Source organism: Lethenteron reissneri, chromosome 47, assembly GCF_015708825.2.
Source record: "Lethenteron reissneri isolate LAM-NWPU_2019-01 chromosome 47, ASM1570882v1, whole genome shotgun sequence".
In the NCBI taxonomy this organism is placed as follows: domain Eukaryota; kingdom Metazoa; phylum Chordata; class Hyperoartia; order Petromyzontiformes; family Petromyzontidae; genus Lethenteron; species Lethenteron reissneri.
This window is the reverse complement of record NC_083825.1, coordinates 557,739-577,084: the sequence shown is the minus strand read 5'-3', so window position 1 is coordinate 577,084 and position 19,346 is coordinate 557,739. Positions and strand designations below refer to the sequence as shown.

Sequence of the window (19,346 nt, the reverse complement as noted above, 5' to 3'; positions counted from 1 at the left end):
GCAGCCGGCGCGTGCCGCGAGCCTGTGGGTGACCTGCCGCAACCGAGGTTTTTGTTGTTGTCGTTTCGTTTGGTGCCCATTCTTCGGTTCACGAAAATCACCGAAAATTGCTCATCCGTGCTAAATGCGGGGATTGGAAACGTAGTTGATCAAACTGCAGCGCGCGCCACTGCCAAGTCCGGCGCCAGATTGGGTTTCATTTTCCAGAAAGCTGCATTGGTGATTTCACTGCCAGAGAGAACGCGCCGGGGTGGTAGTCGCTAGCACGCTGGAGTAAAACATCATCTCACTGAAGCTTTCCAACTTCAACAAACAAAAAATGGGCCACGTTACATTTTGTTGCTTGCATTTTTATTTTCCTCCTCAGAATGAAGTGCCCACGTGCAGTCAACGTGAGCCCACTGTGACAAGAAGCCCTCAGGGTGTGATTTTTAAAAAATGTAAAACCAGGGCGACCTCGTGGGAGTTACCAGAAGCGTCCTAGTGGGGGACCCCCTTAACCCGCACGGCCAAAGGGATTCTCCCTGCGAGTACCGCACAGCCGGACGCGTTCAGTACTTCCACGCGGTCCGTTATGATTCATCATCCGCGTTGCTAGGAGAGACGCCAGCAGAGACGGGGAAGCGTTGAGGTGTAGGACGCACAGATGTCAGCCCATTACGGTTTACCCCGTTTTCTTGTGCACGGGGAAATTGAGTTTCCAGGTCCATACGGCGTATAGCCGTTTCAATACGGGCAAAACGTGTTTTGTCTATTTGTGTTTCTCCCTTGTGATGGGACATTGTAGGACGAACGTTGAGATCTGTAAGGGGCACGGGGTGACCAGTAATGTCTGAAGTGGTCTGTGATCAGATTAGGCACTGATGAGGGATTGACAGGTATGGGTGATGGGTCAAGTCAAATCCCCCCGCGATGTTTGGTGACCAGAAGTGAAAAACGTCTGCGCGGGGCCGGCGGAGGCGGCAGGAAGGCCAGCAGCGGCCAGCGTCTCTGAACTCCGTCGCAAATATTACGACGCGCAGCCCAAGGCGCGGTCCTCCACCCGGGTGTCAGCCGGGCCGATGGAGGCTTGCGCCCGGCGGACTGCGAGCGCCGATGGTCTGCACGTGCCTGGCTGGGGCGCGTCGTGGGCACGCAACGGCCGCTGGGTAAAAGGCGGTGGTGGTGGCGGACTAAAAATGATCTCCCCCCGTGCTTGAGGCAACCTCCAAGCTCTTTAACGATGGTCTGTGTTGGGGGGGGGGGGTGTTTGGCCGACTATCCGTGTTCCGTGTCCACCGTTAGACGCCGAAAATTGATCAGAGCTAACGTTGGGATATAGAATGTCCCGTTCAAAACAAGGCAGGTGTGGTTACAGGGTAGAGTTATGGACATTGGGTGGCTGGATGGCTGGGCCGGCTCGGAGAGTCGGGGTAGTTGTTCGTGGCTGGTTGGCTATTTGGTTCGAGTTAGGGTTGGCTAGTGATGGTGCCAGTGAGAGTAGTGGCCCTAGTCGGGCTAGTACGAGTGACTGGTTGAATACTTGATTTGGGATAGAATAGTTGTGGCTGATTGGCCACAGCTACGAGGCCGGCAAGTGCTCGTGGTAACGGCACGACAGCAAAGATTAAGAAGAGACTTGCTCGTCGGTTCGTCGGTGAGGGCTGGACGTCGGGCTGGCAGCACGGGTTGGTTATATGATTCGATGGCTAGGGCGAAGCGTACGGTTGGATCATTATCTTCCACGCAAACTTTCTTGCCTCCCACTCCTTCCCCGTGACACCGCGAGGGCATTTTGTTTGACCTCGTGCCGCTGCTGCTGCTGCAGCGCCACCACGCGTCCACGTGGGTGGTCTCAACCCCCCCCCCCCCCCATTGACAAAGAGACCATGTCGCCCCGCCCCGTCTCACTGCGCTTGTGATTGGCTGCAGTCTTCCCTCACCCACCCCGCCCCCCGTCTCACCCCGCCCCACCCCCGCCTCACCTCGCCCCGTGATTGGCTGCAGCCCTCTTCCCCCCGCCTCACCCCGCCCCACCCCCGCCTCACCTCGCCCTGTGATTGGCTGCAGCCCTTCCCCCGCCTCACCCCGCCCCACTCCCGCCTCACCTCGCCCTGTGATTGGCTGCAGCCCTTCCCCCGCCTCACCCCGCCCCACTCCCGCCTCGCCCCGTGATTGGCTGCAGCCCTTCCTCCGCCTCACCCCGCCCCACTCCCGCCTCACCTCGCCCTGTGATTGGCTGCAGCCCTCTTCCCCCCGCCCCGTGCCGTCTGCGTGAGTCGCTTTCCACCGGACCGCTCTGGCGGTGAAACCGAGCGGCGCTGTTGCGACACAACTCCACAGCGAGCACGTGGAGCGCGCACCTTTATATACTCTCCACCCTGATTATCTCGTACGGCTGCTGCTTGCACTCGCTGTATATAACGACGCAATGGGCCGCGCGGATCTGTAACTGTACAGGGGTCATGTTGTGCAGAGATTTCGCTTTTTCTTCTGATGCAGATGATAACGAACGGCGATGTCATTTTACGGAATTTAAAGGAACGTTTTGCCTCCCGCGACGAGGCCAGTGGCCTCTCTAATGCAGTTTGTTGAATATTGGACGTCACACGATCTCATCACCACGACCGCTACCCAGCAAGAGAGGGGCACGTCAGAGAAGTTAACGCCCATAAATTGGCCACTTTCATCCCTGACGAAGAGCCAAATTGCTCCAGATGGTTATCCAATGCGCGCTGTTTCGCCGAATAGTCAAGTCCGGAGTGTCCCCGTGCATTACCGCAGCCGCGGTCTCTTGTACAATGAACGTTGCAGTTAGTAGAATCCATGCCAAACGAGCAAGCGGGGGGGGGGGTTTCTTTAGAAGTCCTTTTTGTGTTCTAGTTTGTCCCCGCCCCGCCGATGAGCACGGCTGGCTACGTACGGCGCGAAAGAAGTTCAACGTTCGTGAGAGTGAAGCCTCGGGAGCTGCATTGGCTGCGGTGGATAAACGTGATGAAACACGGCCCCCCGTAGTAGTGTAGTCGTCGGCAAACACCGCCTGTTACTTCCCCTCCCCCCGATTGGTCGTGTGCGGTACAGGGACTCCTCTACTCACGAACGAGTCAGGTTCCAGAGGTCTGTTCATAAGTCGATTTGTTCCTAAGTCCAACTTTACTGCCGTCGATTCCAAACGCGTTGTACGGCATGTACACTAAACACGGGGAATGGCTTTAAAAGTTGTATAATCTCCTGTGGATGTAGATGCCACCGGTTCTTCACGTTCTGCAGAAGTAGATGTTGTGCGGCGGTTGAACTTATGCCACGCGGTCCGTACAGGCAACTGGGCATACGGACAGGTTTGTTCGTATCTCTTAAAGTTCGTAAGTCGAATGTTCGTAAGTACAGGAGTCCCGGTATAAGCTAAGGTCTTGGGGAAGATCGCGGTGCGTTGAGTTGAAACGATGGGGAGGAGGCCGATGACTTGGTTGAGCAGTGACGAGATAATATTCACGACACGGATGCATGTGGCCCGTCTGTCATTCACTTGCTGGGAGAAGAGCGGCGGGTTGCCACAAAACATCGCACCTCTTACCTCTCGCATACTCTTTGTTCACTGCTGAATGAGGGGGGCCTCCCCCGCGCCGTGCGAAAGCGTGGGGGGTTACTTGACCATACTTGACCGCGCCGGTCAGGGTGGCCTGGCGAAGGCGAGGAGTATGGATGTGGGAGCGTGGAATTTACTATACTCCGACGATCGATTTGGCCGAACCATCTTCTTGCCCTCCAAAGTCGTCACCCCTTCAGCCTGATGTCAACCTGCTTGTGCATGTACACTGGCCACCATATCCAAGCATGCATGTTGAACTGTGCGCATGTTGAACTTATGGGGAGCGGTGGTGTAGCGGTTAGCGCGCTGCGCTACGAGCCCGACGACCTGAGTTCGATTCCCGCTCATGGCCAACACCGGTAACGATGATCAGAACCGGTCCTGGGCCTCCCCTAGGTCGACTTGGACTAAAATAAGCACCTGGTGCAATGTGTAAACATCGCTACTAGGGAGACAAAGGCGACCGGGCGTGCCGTTGGTCACCCACTCCCTCGCCTTCATAGGTGCTCGCTAACAGCACTTGCCCCAACAGTCTGTTAAGGCTACATTGGGGGATCTTTGTGTTTTTTTTATGTTGAACTTCTTTGGAACCATACGTAACTAACCGTGTTAATCGGAGGTGCGGGGGAAGGACAACACACTGAACACAGAGCGGTTCTAAAGAAATTAGTTTTCAATCTAGATTTAAAAGCACAATCCAGGCTCAACAACTCTAGCTAATTCAATATGAAAGGGGGGCGGATAACAGATGGGGTGACGATGGGCATGGGGATGGAGTACAGCATTCCCTCGTTATTCGCGAGAGATGCGTTCTCGAGATGGTCGTGAATAGCAAATCTCACGGATAATGACATTAGTTTACGAAAAGCTGTCCATTTATTTATTAATGACCTTGAATAAAAAAGCATAGGCTATTAAATGTGAAAATAATCATACATCTATTCATCTCATCGCTTTCTCTCATCACTTTATCTCATAATTTGATCACATAACAGTCTCTCGTCACTTTCTCTCTCATCACTATCTCATCACCGAAACTCTCATCACTTTCTCTCTCGATGCAGGAGTCGTGCAGCGTTGCAGATTCGCTTCGCAGATAGCCAAATTCGCGCAAAGCAAGTTTGTGATTAACGACGAAATACTGTACTGCAAGCACTGATACTTACACAATCCTGGACTGGATCGTCTGGCTGCTCAGAAGGATGTCGATCAGGGTCTTCCAGTGGGAATTGCACGTGAATCAGTTAATCACATGAAATGACCAAGCACATTTAAGAGTAATAACTGCGCTTTGAAGCTCCACACACCCATACTGAATGCTTATGTGGTCGTGGTGGTACACACGGATGCCCCTAAGAGTTGGTGGCCCGTACAAATGCTGTAAAACTACCTTCCCATGGGCGTCGAGAAGGTGTCTCTGCCCTCCTGGCTCGCCAGGAGAATTCGGTACAGCAGTTGTGGGCAACCTCCGTGTCGTGGAGCCCATTGTCGCCTGCTCCACGTGTGTCTAGGGTTGTGTTCTTCATTAATTATCAGAGGGGGGGGCGACTTTTGCCGATAAGATCAGGAGTGTGAGAGCCGCCACACATGAAACCATTGGGGCTGCACTGAAGGCCACCAGGGAGGCCCGCTAGAGGGCCCGCGGGCCTTGCAATGAGGAACACGGGCCTAGGGTGATGCGTGGGGGTCAAGATTAGTGCACAAGAACGATGTCGAACTTGCGACCCACTGAGGTGGAGGAAGGCCGCTCACGTGGCCCGCAAACTCGTCGAGGTGCCCCATCAGCGCAGTCGAGCATAAATGTGGACTCCACCTGTCCTACATGCATAGGATCGGGCTATTTCCAGGTGCTTCGGGTTCGTGCCACTGTACCTATTAATTGGTCAACGACGCCTTAATATATCCAAAGTAGAGGTTCTTGGGTTAGATCGCAAAAACCCTCTATTTTCGATCATATTGGTCGTGAAAGCCCTCGTGTTAAACTGACCTGTATATATGTAGAGGACTGCAGAGCGTGATGACGCCGGCTCACCCTGTGGCCGTCCTCGCACTTTGTGGCTCCTCGGCAGCCTCGGAGTCGTTCCCTAGTCGAGCGCAGCGCTGCTCCGCCGGCGGCGCCGTTACAAGTTGACAATGATCATCATCATTATTGACTTAACTTTCGTGACTGCACGCATTCATATTCTTTGGTTCTTTCGGTTAAGTCACGTAGATAAAAAAAACTCACGACGTTTCGATCGCAACACAAGCAGCCGTCATCAGGCGGCTGATTATTTATTTATTTTATATCTACTTGACTTTACCGAAAGAACCTAAGAATAATATGATGCAATGTTACCCAGACATTGATGGGCAGTTTACCCGTTCTGCCAAACGAAGAACAATAATTTGAAATCTTAATCAAAATAATTGTAAAAGCGTGACCGAACAAAGCCGACTTGTACGATACCGTAAGATGATCACTGCATCTGTAAGGAGTGCGTGACCGCGAGATGATCAATGATTAAGTACTGCATCTGTAAGGAGTGCGTGCCCGTGAGATGATCAATGATTAAGTACTGCATCTGTAAGGAGTGCGTGAGCGTGAGATGATCAATGATTAAGTACTGCATCTGTAAGGAGTGCGTGAGCGTGAGATGACCAATGACGCGGTATCTGTCAGGAGCTCTCTGCGGGAGAGTGGCCGTGCGGCTTTTTTTCAGGTCCCGGGGGAGCGACTTTCGCCGACAAGACGTCACCAGCGTGAGGGCCGCCACACATTAGAAACCATTCGGGGTTTGACAGCACTGTGATGATGATGGTGGTGGGGGGGGAGGGGGTTCACATGTTGTGTCAGGGGCCGCACTCAAGGCCAACAGGGGCCGCCAGTGGCCTGCGGGCCTTGCAGTGAAGATCGCCGCCTTGAACACGAGCCGCTCCTGACCTTTCCGCCGGTATAATGACATCCGTCACGCAGCCTCGGAGAGGGCCTTTGAATCTTTGAGTTTATGGTGATGTACGTGGAGCCACGACGCCCAACCTGGGGATGACGGAGGGAGGGGGTGGAGATAGGGCACTAAGTGATTTCATTTTGTTTCACACGCCGACTGAGCAACGCGTGCTGCGCAACACCGCGCACACGCAACGGGCAGCACCACGTGCTCGCTGGCAGCGCATCACGTGATCTGCTGCCAGCGCACCACGTGATTGCTGCCAGCGCACCACGTGCTTGCTGCTTCGAGCCTGAGCCCCCCCCCCGCTCACCACCCACTTCTGCCCCCTTCTGCCCAACGCTTCTCGCTTCAGAATCGGGACCGCTGGGCATTGGTGGTGGAGGGAGGGGGATCAGTGGTTGGCGCTTTTTGAATCCCTGAGACTGTAAATAAGACGCCCTGATGTGGCGAGCGCTCGTTTCCGAATTGTTAATATTGTCGTGGCCCACAAAGATCCCCCCTATAGCCTCAACAGACTGTTGGGGCAAGTGCTGTTAACTAGCACCTATGAAGGCTGGCACGACACGCGAGGCGGTGGGTGACCAACACCACGCCCGGCCGTCTTTGTCTCCCGAGTGGCGATGTTTTATCACACCGCACCAGGTACTCATTTTAGGCTGAGTCTACCTAGGGAAGGCCCATGACCGGTTCAGATAATCGTCACCGGTGTTGGCCGTGAGCGGGAATTGAACTCGGGTCGCTGGGTCCGGCGCGCTGACCGCGACACCACCGCTCCCCACTGGTCTCGGTTTGCTCACATGATGATGATGATGGCCCAGCACACTCGCACGTGCGCAGCCCTTGCGGACGTTGGGCACTCATCTTCAAGAATCGTGGACATGTGAACGATGCGTGGGTGGCGTGCACCGGCGGGGGGCAGGAGGGAGGAATGCTCCATGTAGATACTGCATCGTGTCTGAATATACAATTATATATAATTTGTGAGGAAAAGGCGGTCGACTTGGAGGACGTTCTGACTTTTACAAATGGGTTCGTGGATTGCATCGCAAGTTTCCACTCTTGACGACTCAATCGCTGGGACCAGACTTGAGTTATAGACCAGACTCGAGTTAAATGCAGAGTAAGTAAACGTCCCCCCTTTCCACGGTTCGAGAAGCCTGTAATGGAGAGGTGCCGCCACCACCGGGTGATTCCAGTGTAAAACAAAAGTTTGGAATGCTCCTGTATAGCCCCCCCCCCCCCCCCCCCACGGTGGTGCTGTACAGCTCCAAGGTGTGTCTTCGGGTTTTACCCCGCGTCGTCCGGCGGCATGAAAGGCCCCGCTTGTGCCTGGGAGCTTCTCCAGTGGGAGAGAGAGAGAGAGAGCTTTAGCTTGCTGCTCCATTCTTGTCCTGAAGGAAGCTCCCAGCATATGGAGTGTCTCGGGAGAAGGCGGTACGGCAAAATTTCGCACTGGCATCATTTGTGGGATAGAGTGTTTCCCCCTCGCACGTGTGGGGGTTTCTCCGGGTGCTCCGTTTTTCCTCCTACATGTAAACACTCATTAACCCCTTTCCCATTCTAATGACTTACATTTATGTTATCGCAACGGAATCCGAATAAAATAAAATAACTTTATCGGTACCGAGGCTCCCACAAGAACATACGGGAGGGCGTGTGGTACAGTTTGGCGCCATCTATCTATGCGGTCAGTACAGTGTCTTTAAAAACACCGGTGCTATATCTGCTCTAAATACAATTTACGCTAAGCCGCTTGCGCGTTCTGAGGTTCAACGGTGAACGGGACCCACCCTGAAACTTGCAGACGTCTTGGAATGGGGAAGGGTTCATAGGTTAACAAAATAATAGAGGACCGCAGAGCTTGGCCAATTATTGGCACCAGCCACCGAGCGACTGCCTCCCTGCTTGTCTCTGAGTCAACTCTCCTCTGAGTCATTCTCGTTGAGAGTTGAGCAAATACCGTGCGACGGCGCGTCACAAATGATTATTGGTGTACATTATTACAACCCGAATACACACTCGAGAGTTTTCTTTTAATCTCAACAAAAGCGAACATCCACGAGGGGTGGTGGGGGGGTCATTTGCCGACAACACGGCGTGGCCGGTGAGTTTTGCGTTTGCACATCGCCGTAGAGCAAATTAGAAAACTCTTCAAGTAAAACTCACACGAAATTTCTGTCTTGTCTGTAGCCGCAAGGTGTTTGTCTCTTGAGTTGTTCGGTCAGAAGAAGAAACCTGGTTAAGGGGCGGCGCTTCACAGGACAGCCCATACGGGGGTCTCGTAGCTCTGGACTGTGGAACTGACCAGGGAGGGTGGGAGGGGGGGATGTAGCAAATTGTTATGGGCCTCGCACAAAAGAAGGTCCCACAACGGGCAGCCCATGAATGGTGGAATCAGGGGGGGGGGGGGGGGGGGGCATGTGGTATTCTGCCCCGGAATAATCTGTGCGGCCCTGCAGAGTGAGACAGAGACGGCCTTCGTGAGTGTGTCACCGTGACTGTGGACCGTATCCCGTGCCTGTAATTTAAAAGGTTTTTTTCGCCGTCGCATCGCTCGGTCGTGATTCTCCATGATTTAATGTCGGAACTAATGTAAGTACTTGTAGTATTACGCATTCGTTTTGAAGGTAATCAGATGTTTAGTTTAGAAATATAAACGATGAATCATTCGTATGTACAAAAAACAATTGCAAGGTGAAAAAAAATGATTTAACAAATGACTTAAATAAAAGTTTCAAACTTTTGCAAGCGACATGGAAACGCAGGCCTGATTCATGAGTGTGCATTGAACGTTTACTTTTTCTTACAGCGGATGGAGTTGATTTCTAATTTTGAATGTGATTATTCGTATGGCTTTGTGGTTGTTACGATGACCGGTGCTGCCACCGGCGGGGCAACGGGCGGCACACCGGCCTTGCAATCCGCAGGTCGCCGGCTCAATTCGACCTTCTGCTGCACCTCCGATTAGCGCGGTTGGCTACGTGCGGTGCGAAAAAAGTTCAATCTACACGCATGTATATATACAACAGGGGCGAGATTCTTGAATCCATGTGCAAGGAGGGATTTGCGAAGACTTGGGGAGGCCTTTATCCCACAGTGGATTAGATCATGGATTATAATGATGAAAGTGGTTGCATTTAATAATGCACAGTAATACTCGAGGCAAACACATTGCTTCACACGTCAGTCGATGTAAGAACTAGTGCTGGAGCTTGTCAAAAGTGAAATCTGAAATTTGAAAGGTGCATTGGTGGGAAAAAGAAAAAAGTACCCTTATAAAATAATGATGGTGATGTCATTACATCTGAAGCCACTTCTACCCCCAATTAAATATTTTGGAGCTGGTAATACCCGCTGCCCAGGCAGGCCAGCCTTCTTTACAAATTTAAACATTAGCTTTTAATTTCCCTGCCAGGTCCGTCTACCAAGTGCACAACAACAATTTACTTTTAAATAGTTGCTGCAACACCAACAAACCAATTCCATGGAATTAACTCACCATATCCCAGGGTTGTTGTGTGCAGAGCTCCGTTCTGGTATTGGGCTGTGCACCGCTACATGGTTGTTTGGCACGATGTCCGACATTTGGTGCCACGTCCTGGAAACTTCTTCGAAAACTGAATTTGGTAACGTCGGACATTGTGTCGAACGAACATGCGGTGATAAAACGCATCGCAGAAAACGCTCGGAATTTGTGAAAAAAATAAATCCTCCCTGCCTGGCTGTTGTAAGAGGGCTTCGAGAGGCTGCAAAAATATATTCATCTCGTTCGCGTGGCAACTGCCAGAGACCAGTATTGCAAAGGAGTTGCAATTTTGCATCGTCCTGTTGCATTTCACGGGCCATGCAGGTTCTGTCACGTGAAAAAAAACAATATTGGCCAGGGTTGATGAATTTTAGATTAGGTTTGTCCAATCTAACTGATTAATCGACTAAAAATTGCAATCGACTGCTTTTTTGTGGTCCATCACTCTGGGCCCCTTTTACAACCCTTTAACAAATTGCCACCACCGCATCCTGCCTCCCGAAGGTGGGAAACCCCCCTCTAAAGCCACGCCCGGCGTGACTCAACTGATGACTTCACCAAGCCCTTAAAGCCACGCCCGGCGTGACTCAACTGATAACTTCACCAAGCCCTGCCCATCACCTCCCATCAGCAGCGCACGTTGGAAGAGGCGGTTTCGTGATACCTGATTAGTCGAGTAACAGAACCAATAATCCATTACTTGAAAAATCGGATAACCCAGCTCTTGTATAGCCTCTAAAAGTCACAGAGCAAAGCAAGGTACTTTCATGGCCAGGCTTCAGTGCAAGCGCAGTGGTGGTAGCGGTGGCGATGGGTGTGCCGGCCACGGTGGTGGTGGTGGCGGCGGCGGTGATGGTGGCAACTGTAGTGGACCATTGGTGGACAATGCAAAGTGGCAGTGCATGAGCCACCCAACCTCCAGCTAGTCGGTAGTACAGCAAGTCGGTCTGTGCTTTTTTCCCACACCACAAAATAAATATATTTTTGACATAAAATACATTTATACCTGTGAAAAAATAGCACCGAGTTCCAAGCAAGGACCCTGATGGATAAAGGAGTTTTGAGACTCAGCGTGGCTTTTCAAAATGAGTTTTCGTCGAAGGAGGGAACACGTCTGAGAGCACGTCCGCTCGGAAATGGATCGATGAAATCTGCTCACGTTGCGAGGAGCCGTACGGATTGCTGTGCCGCAAAAGCACGAATGATGGCGACCATCCGGCAGTGGATAGATCATGGCTGATGATGATAGGGCATTAAAACATGACGGAAGGTTTCACCAAAAGAGGGTTGGTTCGGGGGAACAGTCGGTATGTCGAGCGCTAGGATTACAAGCTGGGAGTTTTCATTACAGAAATTATTGTCGCAGGCTTTGGCGAGTGAAATGAAAAATCAATCAACAGCAGCTGATTACAGAGTTCGTTTCGCGAAATTGTGAGGTTGCTCCACGGCTTCCTAGGCAATTAAATGTGGAAAATATTTGGCCAGAGCCAGGTCATCGACACAAGGCCCACACTGACCAGCACGCCACACAACACGCGTGCGTCTAAGCGTTGTACAAGGCGGTGAAGGTGCAGCCCTGCAATTGCTTGCTCGCACCGATGTTATTGGAAGGGACCTCTACTAGAGGGAGTGATATAAAGCCCCTGACGGCCAGGGTATGATGACCCACCGGGGTCACACTCTTGCAAATAGGACATCCTGGCCCACCTGCGGTTGTCACACGGTTAAAGAAAAATTCACTTTGACTCCACTTTCAACTACTTTTCCACGCTGGCAAAGACTTCTTGTAAGAGCTGCGAGTACCCACGCTTTACCCCACCGCAAGGGCCCTGGCCGAGCGAGGGACCGCTGTGTGCCAGTTGATACCACTGGGTGGACTCAGGCGGTATTGGGCAGAGTTGGGTGGCGGAGATTTAAGAAATCTTCCCAAAATAACGCACCAGGCAACAACAAAAAATCGTCGTTGGGTATTTTTTGTTATGGTTTTATTATTACTATGATAATTTTTCAAAAAAAGTTTGACATTTCTGTCCAAATGAAACAAAACTCTCATATCCACACACGTCCCTGGTAAATAGTTGCTAAATGATGTGTTTATGTTTACTACCGAGCAATAACTGAGTTCTAAATTGTACCATGTTATATAATTCTCTTGCCTTCCGCTGGCAATAAATAACGCAAGGTCGCCAATTGTCAAGCATAAATAACGGCAGTGTTACAAATCCGAAATGAGATCATCCCGTGGCCGGCGCTGCTGTCAAGTCGCGTGTACATCGAGGAGGAGAGTAGTGCTTAAATACCGATCGCCAGGCTGAGAGAGAAACGTTGCAAAATGTGCGTCCGCGCGCGTGCCACGGTGAAATGTACAATCCACGAGAGAACGAGACGCGCCGCAGAGATTCCGAAGGGTGCCGAGCCGACGGCGCTGGTACATGGTACCATCACGGAGCTCTTCAATTATAGCAGTCTACATAACCGAGTGCAATTGATCAAAATTCGCATGTCTAGATATATACGTTTCTTTATATAATATATCGTCGTAGTAATAAATAATAATAAAGATTTAAAAACGAAACGGTGATGTAAAAAAGCGATCGTTCCAAAACGCTCGCGGTGCCACCGCTGCTGCCGTTTTCAGGTTGTGGCAGGACGAGAGGCTCCGCGTCACGGGCGCGCTCGCAGCACGAGGCTGGGGGGAATCATCGCTGCCCCCCACCCCCAACCCGACGGGGAGAACTCCTGTCGCTCCACAGTTAAGGCGCGGAGAAATGTCTCCGAGTCTGTCGTGAACCGCTCGGCACGGTGCCAGCCACGGCGGCTGTGGGGGATTGGGGGGCACCGTCCACGTCTCACGGCTTGGCACGTGCTGCCCCCCCCCCGCTCGCTCTTCAGCTTGTGGGGGTCTCGAGTCTCGCGCCGGGAGGGGGGGGGGGGGGTTAGGGGTTCACCCCGTGATTGCGTGCGAAGCGGACTGTCGGCTCGGGGCTCAACGCCCGAGGGCTCGCGACACCGGTCGTAGTTTCTGTTTAACACAATTGCCTCTGTGTGTCCCAGCCGCGCGGAGAGGGCGGGTTCGCTCTGCCGTGCCTGGCTGGCTGTGTGCGTGTGCGTGTGTGCGTGCGTGTGGGCGTGTGTGTGTGCGTGTGTGCGCGTGTGTGTGCGTGTGCGTGTGTGTGTGCGTGCGTGTGGGCGTGTGTGTGTGTGTGTGCGTGTGTGCGTGTGTGTGTGTGCGTGTGTGTGTGTGCGTGTGGGCGTGTGTGTGCGTGTGTGCGTGTAAGGTTGCGCGTGTGTGTGTGCGTGTGCGCTACGGTTGTCACCTTTGACGGAAGAGAAACGGGCCCTATCACGTGAAGCGGAATATCTCACGGTCTCGGAAGGAGAATTACTCGCGAAGGAGTGGTGTTGTAACATCGTTGTTGTTGTTATTATCCAACTGATAAAAACAACATGGGAAGAGTCGCAGGTTCCCCAGGAGAAGAAGATGAACACGAGGACGATCGCGGGGAAATGCCAGGGGCAGGTGGCAACCCCCCCCCCCCCCCCGGTGTCCCGCTCGCATGGTCAGGCTCAGCGCACTGCACTCCCCATCCTGACAGCACGGCAGCTTCGATTGTATGCCACGCACGTCGTTGTCAGCAAGTCGCAGCTTCACGGTTTGATTAAAAAAGAAAGTTAACTTCTCTTTACACTCTCAGAGGATATACAAATGAGTACCAGCTCCACTGCCCTTCGAATATGCAGCAGTCACACACGTACACTCAAACCTGACTCAGCCTAAACCGATTCTCCAGCGGTGTGGTTGCTGTGAAGAACACCAGCAACTGGGGAGACAAAGATGGCCAGGCATGAGCGGTGCAGAATAAAACCTTCTTCATAGCACTCGGAGCCTGGCCCTTGCCGGGCGCTTGCTGACAGCACCTCTCTTCCCAGCAGTCGATAAGGCAAAGTGGGGGGGGGGGGGGGGGGGGCAACGTTTGCCTCTGCCAGCTTCGCCACGTGTCCGCTGCGTGATGTCTTCCGCAGTAAATAGATACACACCGAACTTCAAGGAGTACTCGTTTTTGTGGTTTTTTACACTTTGGTTTTACTCAACTTTACGTTTCTCTATTTATTTTGTGGAATGTATCGTTAATATTTAATTCTGTTCACCGAGGTTTCTATTTTATTTTTACGTTTTTAATTTAAGATCTTGTAGAGACACACAGAGAAACGAGGGCCTTTCAATAAGTAAAAACAATACTTTAATGAATTCTGGGATTTAGATTATGTTTGTTTAAATAGAAATCGTAGAGGGACATGACCATAATATTATATGGAGATTATATTTTCCTTCAGAATTTGTAGTTGTCGCCGTGATTCGACAAGCTGTCACCATATTACAGCAGCGGTGATGCACGACTGCAAATCCAGGGTTGGTGCATCACACAAAGATTGAGGAACTCCGTTGCCATGGGCGTTGGGGTGCCATACCCTGGCTTGCCAGGCGACAACAAAAGCGTGGACTTCCACCTCAACTAAACTTTTAATTTTAACGGGTAAGGCCCACTCAGCTTATAGGTCTTTATTTAGAAGCGACCTGGCCACAAATGATAGCTCAACAAAGTGGCTTATGTGGACATTTATAGCAAACGCATGTTGCTTCTAAATGTGGGGGGAGGGGGGGGGGGGAAGGACCTGGAGAAATATGCACGCAACCACGCGGAGAGACACGCAAACTCCAAATAAACAGCAGGCGTCAGGGTCGGGATCGAACCCACGACCTCCTGTATACCAGGCGAGGTAGTGAACATCTCGCCACCGCGGCGCTCCACCTGCTCAGTCGTGGGTAGAGTGCCGATAGCCCCTCGCACAAGTGGGGTTTCTCTTGCTGCTCTGGTTCTCCTGCCACATGTGAGCACCCATTCATTCTCTGAAAACATCTTCGTATATAGAGGACCGCAGAACTTGGGCAATTGATGGCACAAGCTCAGCGGCCCGGCTGCTTTCCTGATCGTTTGCGGTTCCTCGCGTCTCTGAGTCGTTCGCTCTCTTCGCAAGGGAGCGAATTCTGTACGGCGCATTACAAATATGAATTACTATCTTTTATTTTGTGATGAACTTCACTTGCCCTTTACACCCTCAAAAGAAACATAAATTAATGCGAATCTCAGATTTCCTAATGTACACGTGTGCAAGGGCATAAATGATTGCATGGCACATGCTGTCCAGCTGCAAAATGTAGAAAATAAATATCGCGCATGAGTAACAGGTTAATTTTCCCATTAACTATACATTTCTTTGACTAAAATCATACTTAAACAGGTTACATATGAATTATTGAGGGTCTGGACTTGATGGGGGGGGGGGGGAATAGTTGCAGAAAAATATTTTAACACATGTCCACTGCAAGACAGATTCTGCTCAATTTGTGTCTTGGAGAATGGTAATTTCATCCTGATTTTGGTTGAAAAAGCACCATTTTGTCAAGAAAATACGACTTTTTTTTTTAGTTTTTACTCAAAACTGGGGAACCGAAAAAATCCTTTCTCTACTCATCAAGGCTCCTTGTGTTCCGGCACACCATCATTAGGCTCGATCGGCACAGGGTGGACTCCATGAGATGACTTTAGCACCGTCAAGATGCGCCCAGGAGTGCACCCAGTCAATGTGACAAACGCCTATTTTTCTCCACCGTGCAGCTCGGAGGAGGATTCGCCGATGGCTATTTCCACTGCGCGAGCCGAACCGTGCCGCTGACACGTCACGTGCAACAGAAGGGCCGAGACGCGCGCCGGTGGCGGCTCGGTGGACGCCGCATCCTCACAGGGTACCGATTCGACGTCACGCGCACATGAGCGTGCGCGTCGTTAGCCCCGGCTCGCTTTGGCCCTGCTTGGCCTCCCCTCCGAGCCAGATTCCGGTGTCGTATTGCGTGAGGCCAGCGTAGGAACGGTTTGTTTTTTTGCGGCTCGGCATGGCAAATAGCCAGCGGAAACCACACCGTGCCATGACGGCCCAGTGCTGGTTTGGCTTGGAATGCGCCCGTGAGAAAAAGGGGGTACAAATGATGTTGCCAGGGCAGTAATGAACAACCTGGACCAGACTCATGATTACCTGACACCAGGAGTGCACAACTTCAGTCCTTGTGGGCCAGAACCCCTGCAGGCTGTACAGATAGTGCAGAATATCCCACTGTTTCATAGCTGCGAGCGATGAATAAGGTCTGAGCAAATAATGTCGTCAATTAAGGGCTCGGGCCAATGAGAGCTCGCTTGGAACGAAAACCTAGAAACGTAGATTCTTTGTTTTGCCGGCTCCGCGGAACCGGAGTTGTGCTCCCCTTGATTCACACGGCTTTAAAACCTCGATGTCCTGAGAGCCCACGCCACGAGTGGACAGTTCACGTCAAAGTAACCCATTTAGATTGAATACGGTGACAGTTTGTCACTGGAACTGCACCGCGTCCACTCTCCCGTTTTGCCTCGACCGCCACGACTCTCCACGCTACGTGCTGCACATCCCATTTGTGAGTTCAAGGCTGGATAAGGACCTCCCCCCACACCGTGCGGGTCCTGGGGAGGAGGGTGGGGGGGTTATTTGAGCATACGTCGCCACGCTAATCAACGCGCGTTGGTGAAGAGCGGAGAGCGTAGAAGTACAGTGCAACGATGGACTTTTGCTGCGCTGCCCTCTGCTGCCCACGACGACGCCGCCTCGTATCCTCCAAGCGATCTGCCGTGCACGGCGGCCACCCCTCTGAAGCGCTGCCCAGGCTCAAACCTGGCTTGGCTTTCGAGGCCTGACGAGACTGGGCACGCTCCGGGCGATTGGCGGGGGTGGGGGAGGAGAGCAAAATCCACGCGAAAGCGCCGTGCGCATCTTCTGGCCGGGAGGGGGGGGGGTCATGAATTTTAGCGCAAAGCTGGTCACGGCTCGACGTCAACCCAGCCCACCGGCCACCTGGCGGGAGCGGTCACGGGTGCCGGTGGGGGGGATAAGAGAGGGATTTCATTTTTGGTTTCATGGCTAACGGTGAAGAGAATCTCATGGCCTGGAGCTTTGCGAGCGAGTCTGGGCGTAGCAGCAACCGAAGTGCGCGTGGCTCTGTCCCGACGATTAGGAGGGTCCTGCCGCACGCGAGCACGGACACGCGCGCAGTCCGGCACGCCGCTGCCGCATTGCCTACATCGCTCAAATAGCACCTTGGTTAGCGTCCGTAAGAAATGTCCGTCCGGAGTCATCGCCCGACGCAGAAATCGAAGTTGTTCATCTTTGTTCACCTCCTCCGTGGACAAAAAGGGGAAGGCGACATCCGTTGCCGTCCGTCCGGCGGAGGGATCTCTCCAAGATTAATTGCCGCTGCTGCGGCAAAGGTCGCCATCGCTCCTTACGAACAGTCCCATGTCGACCTTGAGCTCTCTCGCGTCCAAACGCCGGAATGTTCTTCCTCCTTCCCGACGTGAGTTCCCGGCCGCGCCGTGTGTCGTTCGACACAACGCCCCGTGGCGTTTCAGCTCCATGCGTCTGTAGCTCCCTTGAAGCTCCCAGCGGGTGGTAGAGAAACGTGGGAAGGTCGCGCCGAACGACACTCGGTACAAAACGAGAACGCGTCGGGGAGCTGTGCAGGACAAACCGTGAGAGCCCAGGCGGTCGTGATTGTATCCCTCGCTGCCACTCCTGTAACTCTGATCGTAGCCATCACCAAAACGAGAACTTTGTCCCCATGTATCCGACATTAACCATAATCCCCAACCGTAACCCCAAACGTAACGTACTTTCTCGCACACAAATTATATCAATTGCATTGTTATTTAACTAATACTGCCTCCGGCGATCCATGGCACTACGAGGAAATGACCGGATGACCCTTTAAGATCTCCTCTTAACGATAACACGGGCACCCTAACGCCAATGCGATAACCCTGACCCGAATACCTCATGTAAAATTGTTATTTGTAATACAAATTCTTACGCTCAAACGCACTGTGATCATAGTGCTAAAACGCCAAGCCGAAACAATGAGACCCGAATCGGTGGCGTCACGTAGTTGGCACGAGCCCCGTAGCAAGGTACGAAATGGGGCCACTCCCTGTTCAAATTCAATTTCCTCGCCTTCTTTGCAGCCCAGCGCCTGGGCCACTCCAGGCCGTGCGCCCCCGGTGCAGTCGCACCGCCCGCACACTCGGTAGCTATGCCACGGACCCCAACCCTTACACAACAACCCTGACTTTTACACACCAGGACCCTAACCCTAACGCGTTAACCATAGCAGGGAGACCGACGCCGAACCTAACAAAAAAGTCCCTGACGCTAAGGCGGCGACCCTAAAGCGCTGACCCCCTTTGACCCTAACACAGTCACGTCAGCTCTCTTCATTTCTCAGAGCTTTATTTCGGCCGGGTCCGTCCGGGAAAATATCCGGTGAGAAACAAAGCCCTGCCTTAGTCGTCCCCCTGATGTCTTGGCGCTCTCCCGCCACGAGTTTCGTTTTTACCAACAGTCGTTCTGTCTCGCCGCTACTGTCGACCCGTGCATAACAACAACAACAACAACAAACAACAACAACAAACGGACGAGACCTCTGCAGCGGTGGCGGTGTATTGACGCTCGCGCCTCGACCCGTCGCCGGGCTCGCGTCCCACTCTCCGCAACCCGCCGTGGAGGCCAAGGACGGCCGGACCCCCGAGCGGGAGGTCACGCGGGTCGCCGGTCGACCCGGCGTGCCCGCGACGGCACGCCCGCTGCTACCGCGGCTGCGGGTGGCCGTGGCGCTTGGGCATCTGGGCGCTTTCGGGCTGGCCGGTGTCGGAGAACGACGCGAAGAAGTGCTCCATCTCCCGCTGGAGGACGCGGTTGCGCGCCTCAGCGTCCTGGCGGGCGCGCTCCGCGTTGCGCTGCCGGATCTCGGCCATGCGGTGCCGCGCGCGCTCCTGCTCCAGCTCCTCGGAGAGGCGCTCGGCTCGCCGGCAGGCGTCCACGCCGCTCGCCTCCAGGCTGCGACACGGAATGGGCACCGAGGGGCACGCACACGCGCGCAGAGACAGAGGCACCCCGCTTAGAGCCGCGCCAGACCGTTGGGTGCGCTATTAGCGAGCGGCCGTGAGAGGCGACGCGGCACACGAGGGGGTGGGCGGCCAGCACCACGCCCCGGCCGTCTCTCTGTCCCCCGGTGGTGATGTCTGCACACCGCACCGGGTAATCGTTTACGGGTGTGACTTAGGGGAGGTTCAGATATTCGTCACCGATGTCGGCCGTGAGTGTCAAATGAAATTCGGGTCATCGGGTTTGTAGGGCAGCGTGCCAATGTACGAAACTCCCGCTCCCCACATCAACACACACA

The 19,346-nt window shown here is 53.1% G+C and overlaps 1 protein-coding gene across 1 annotated transcript in view; it reads right to left on the bottom strand.

Annotated features, from left to right (window-relative positions):
• Nucleotides 1-12,034: 12,034 nt before the first annotated feature.
• The window catches only part of LOC133354420 (rho GTPase-activating protein 22-like), a 62,885-nt gene continuing 55,573 nt past the window's right edge, over nt 12,035-19,346 (bottom strand). The window contains exon 11 of the mRNA XM_061571241.1: nt 12,035-19,000. Coding sequence (XP_061427225.1) covers nt 18,751-19,000 — 250 coding nt within the window. The 3' untranslated portion in view covers nt 12,035-18,750. The remainder of the gene's footprint in view (nt 19,001-19,346) is intronic.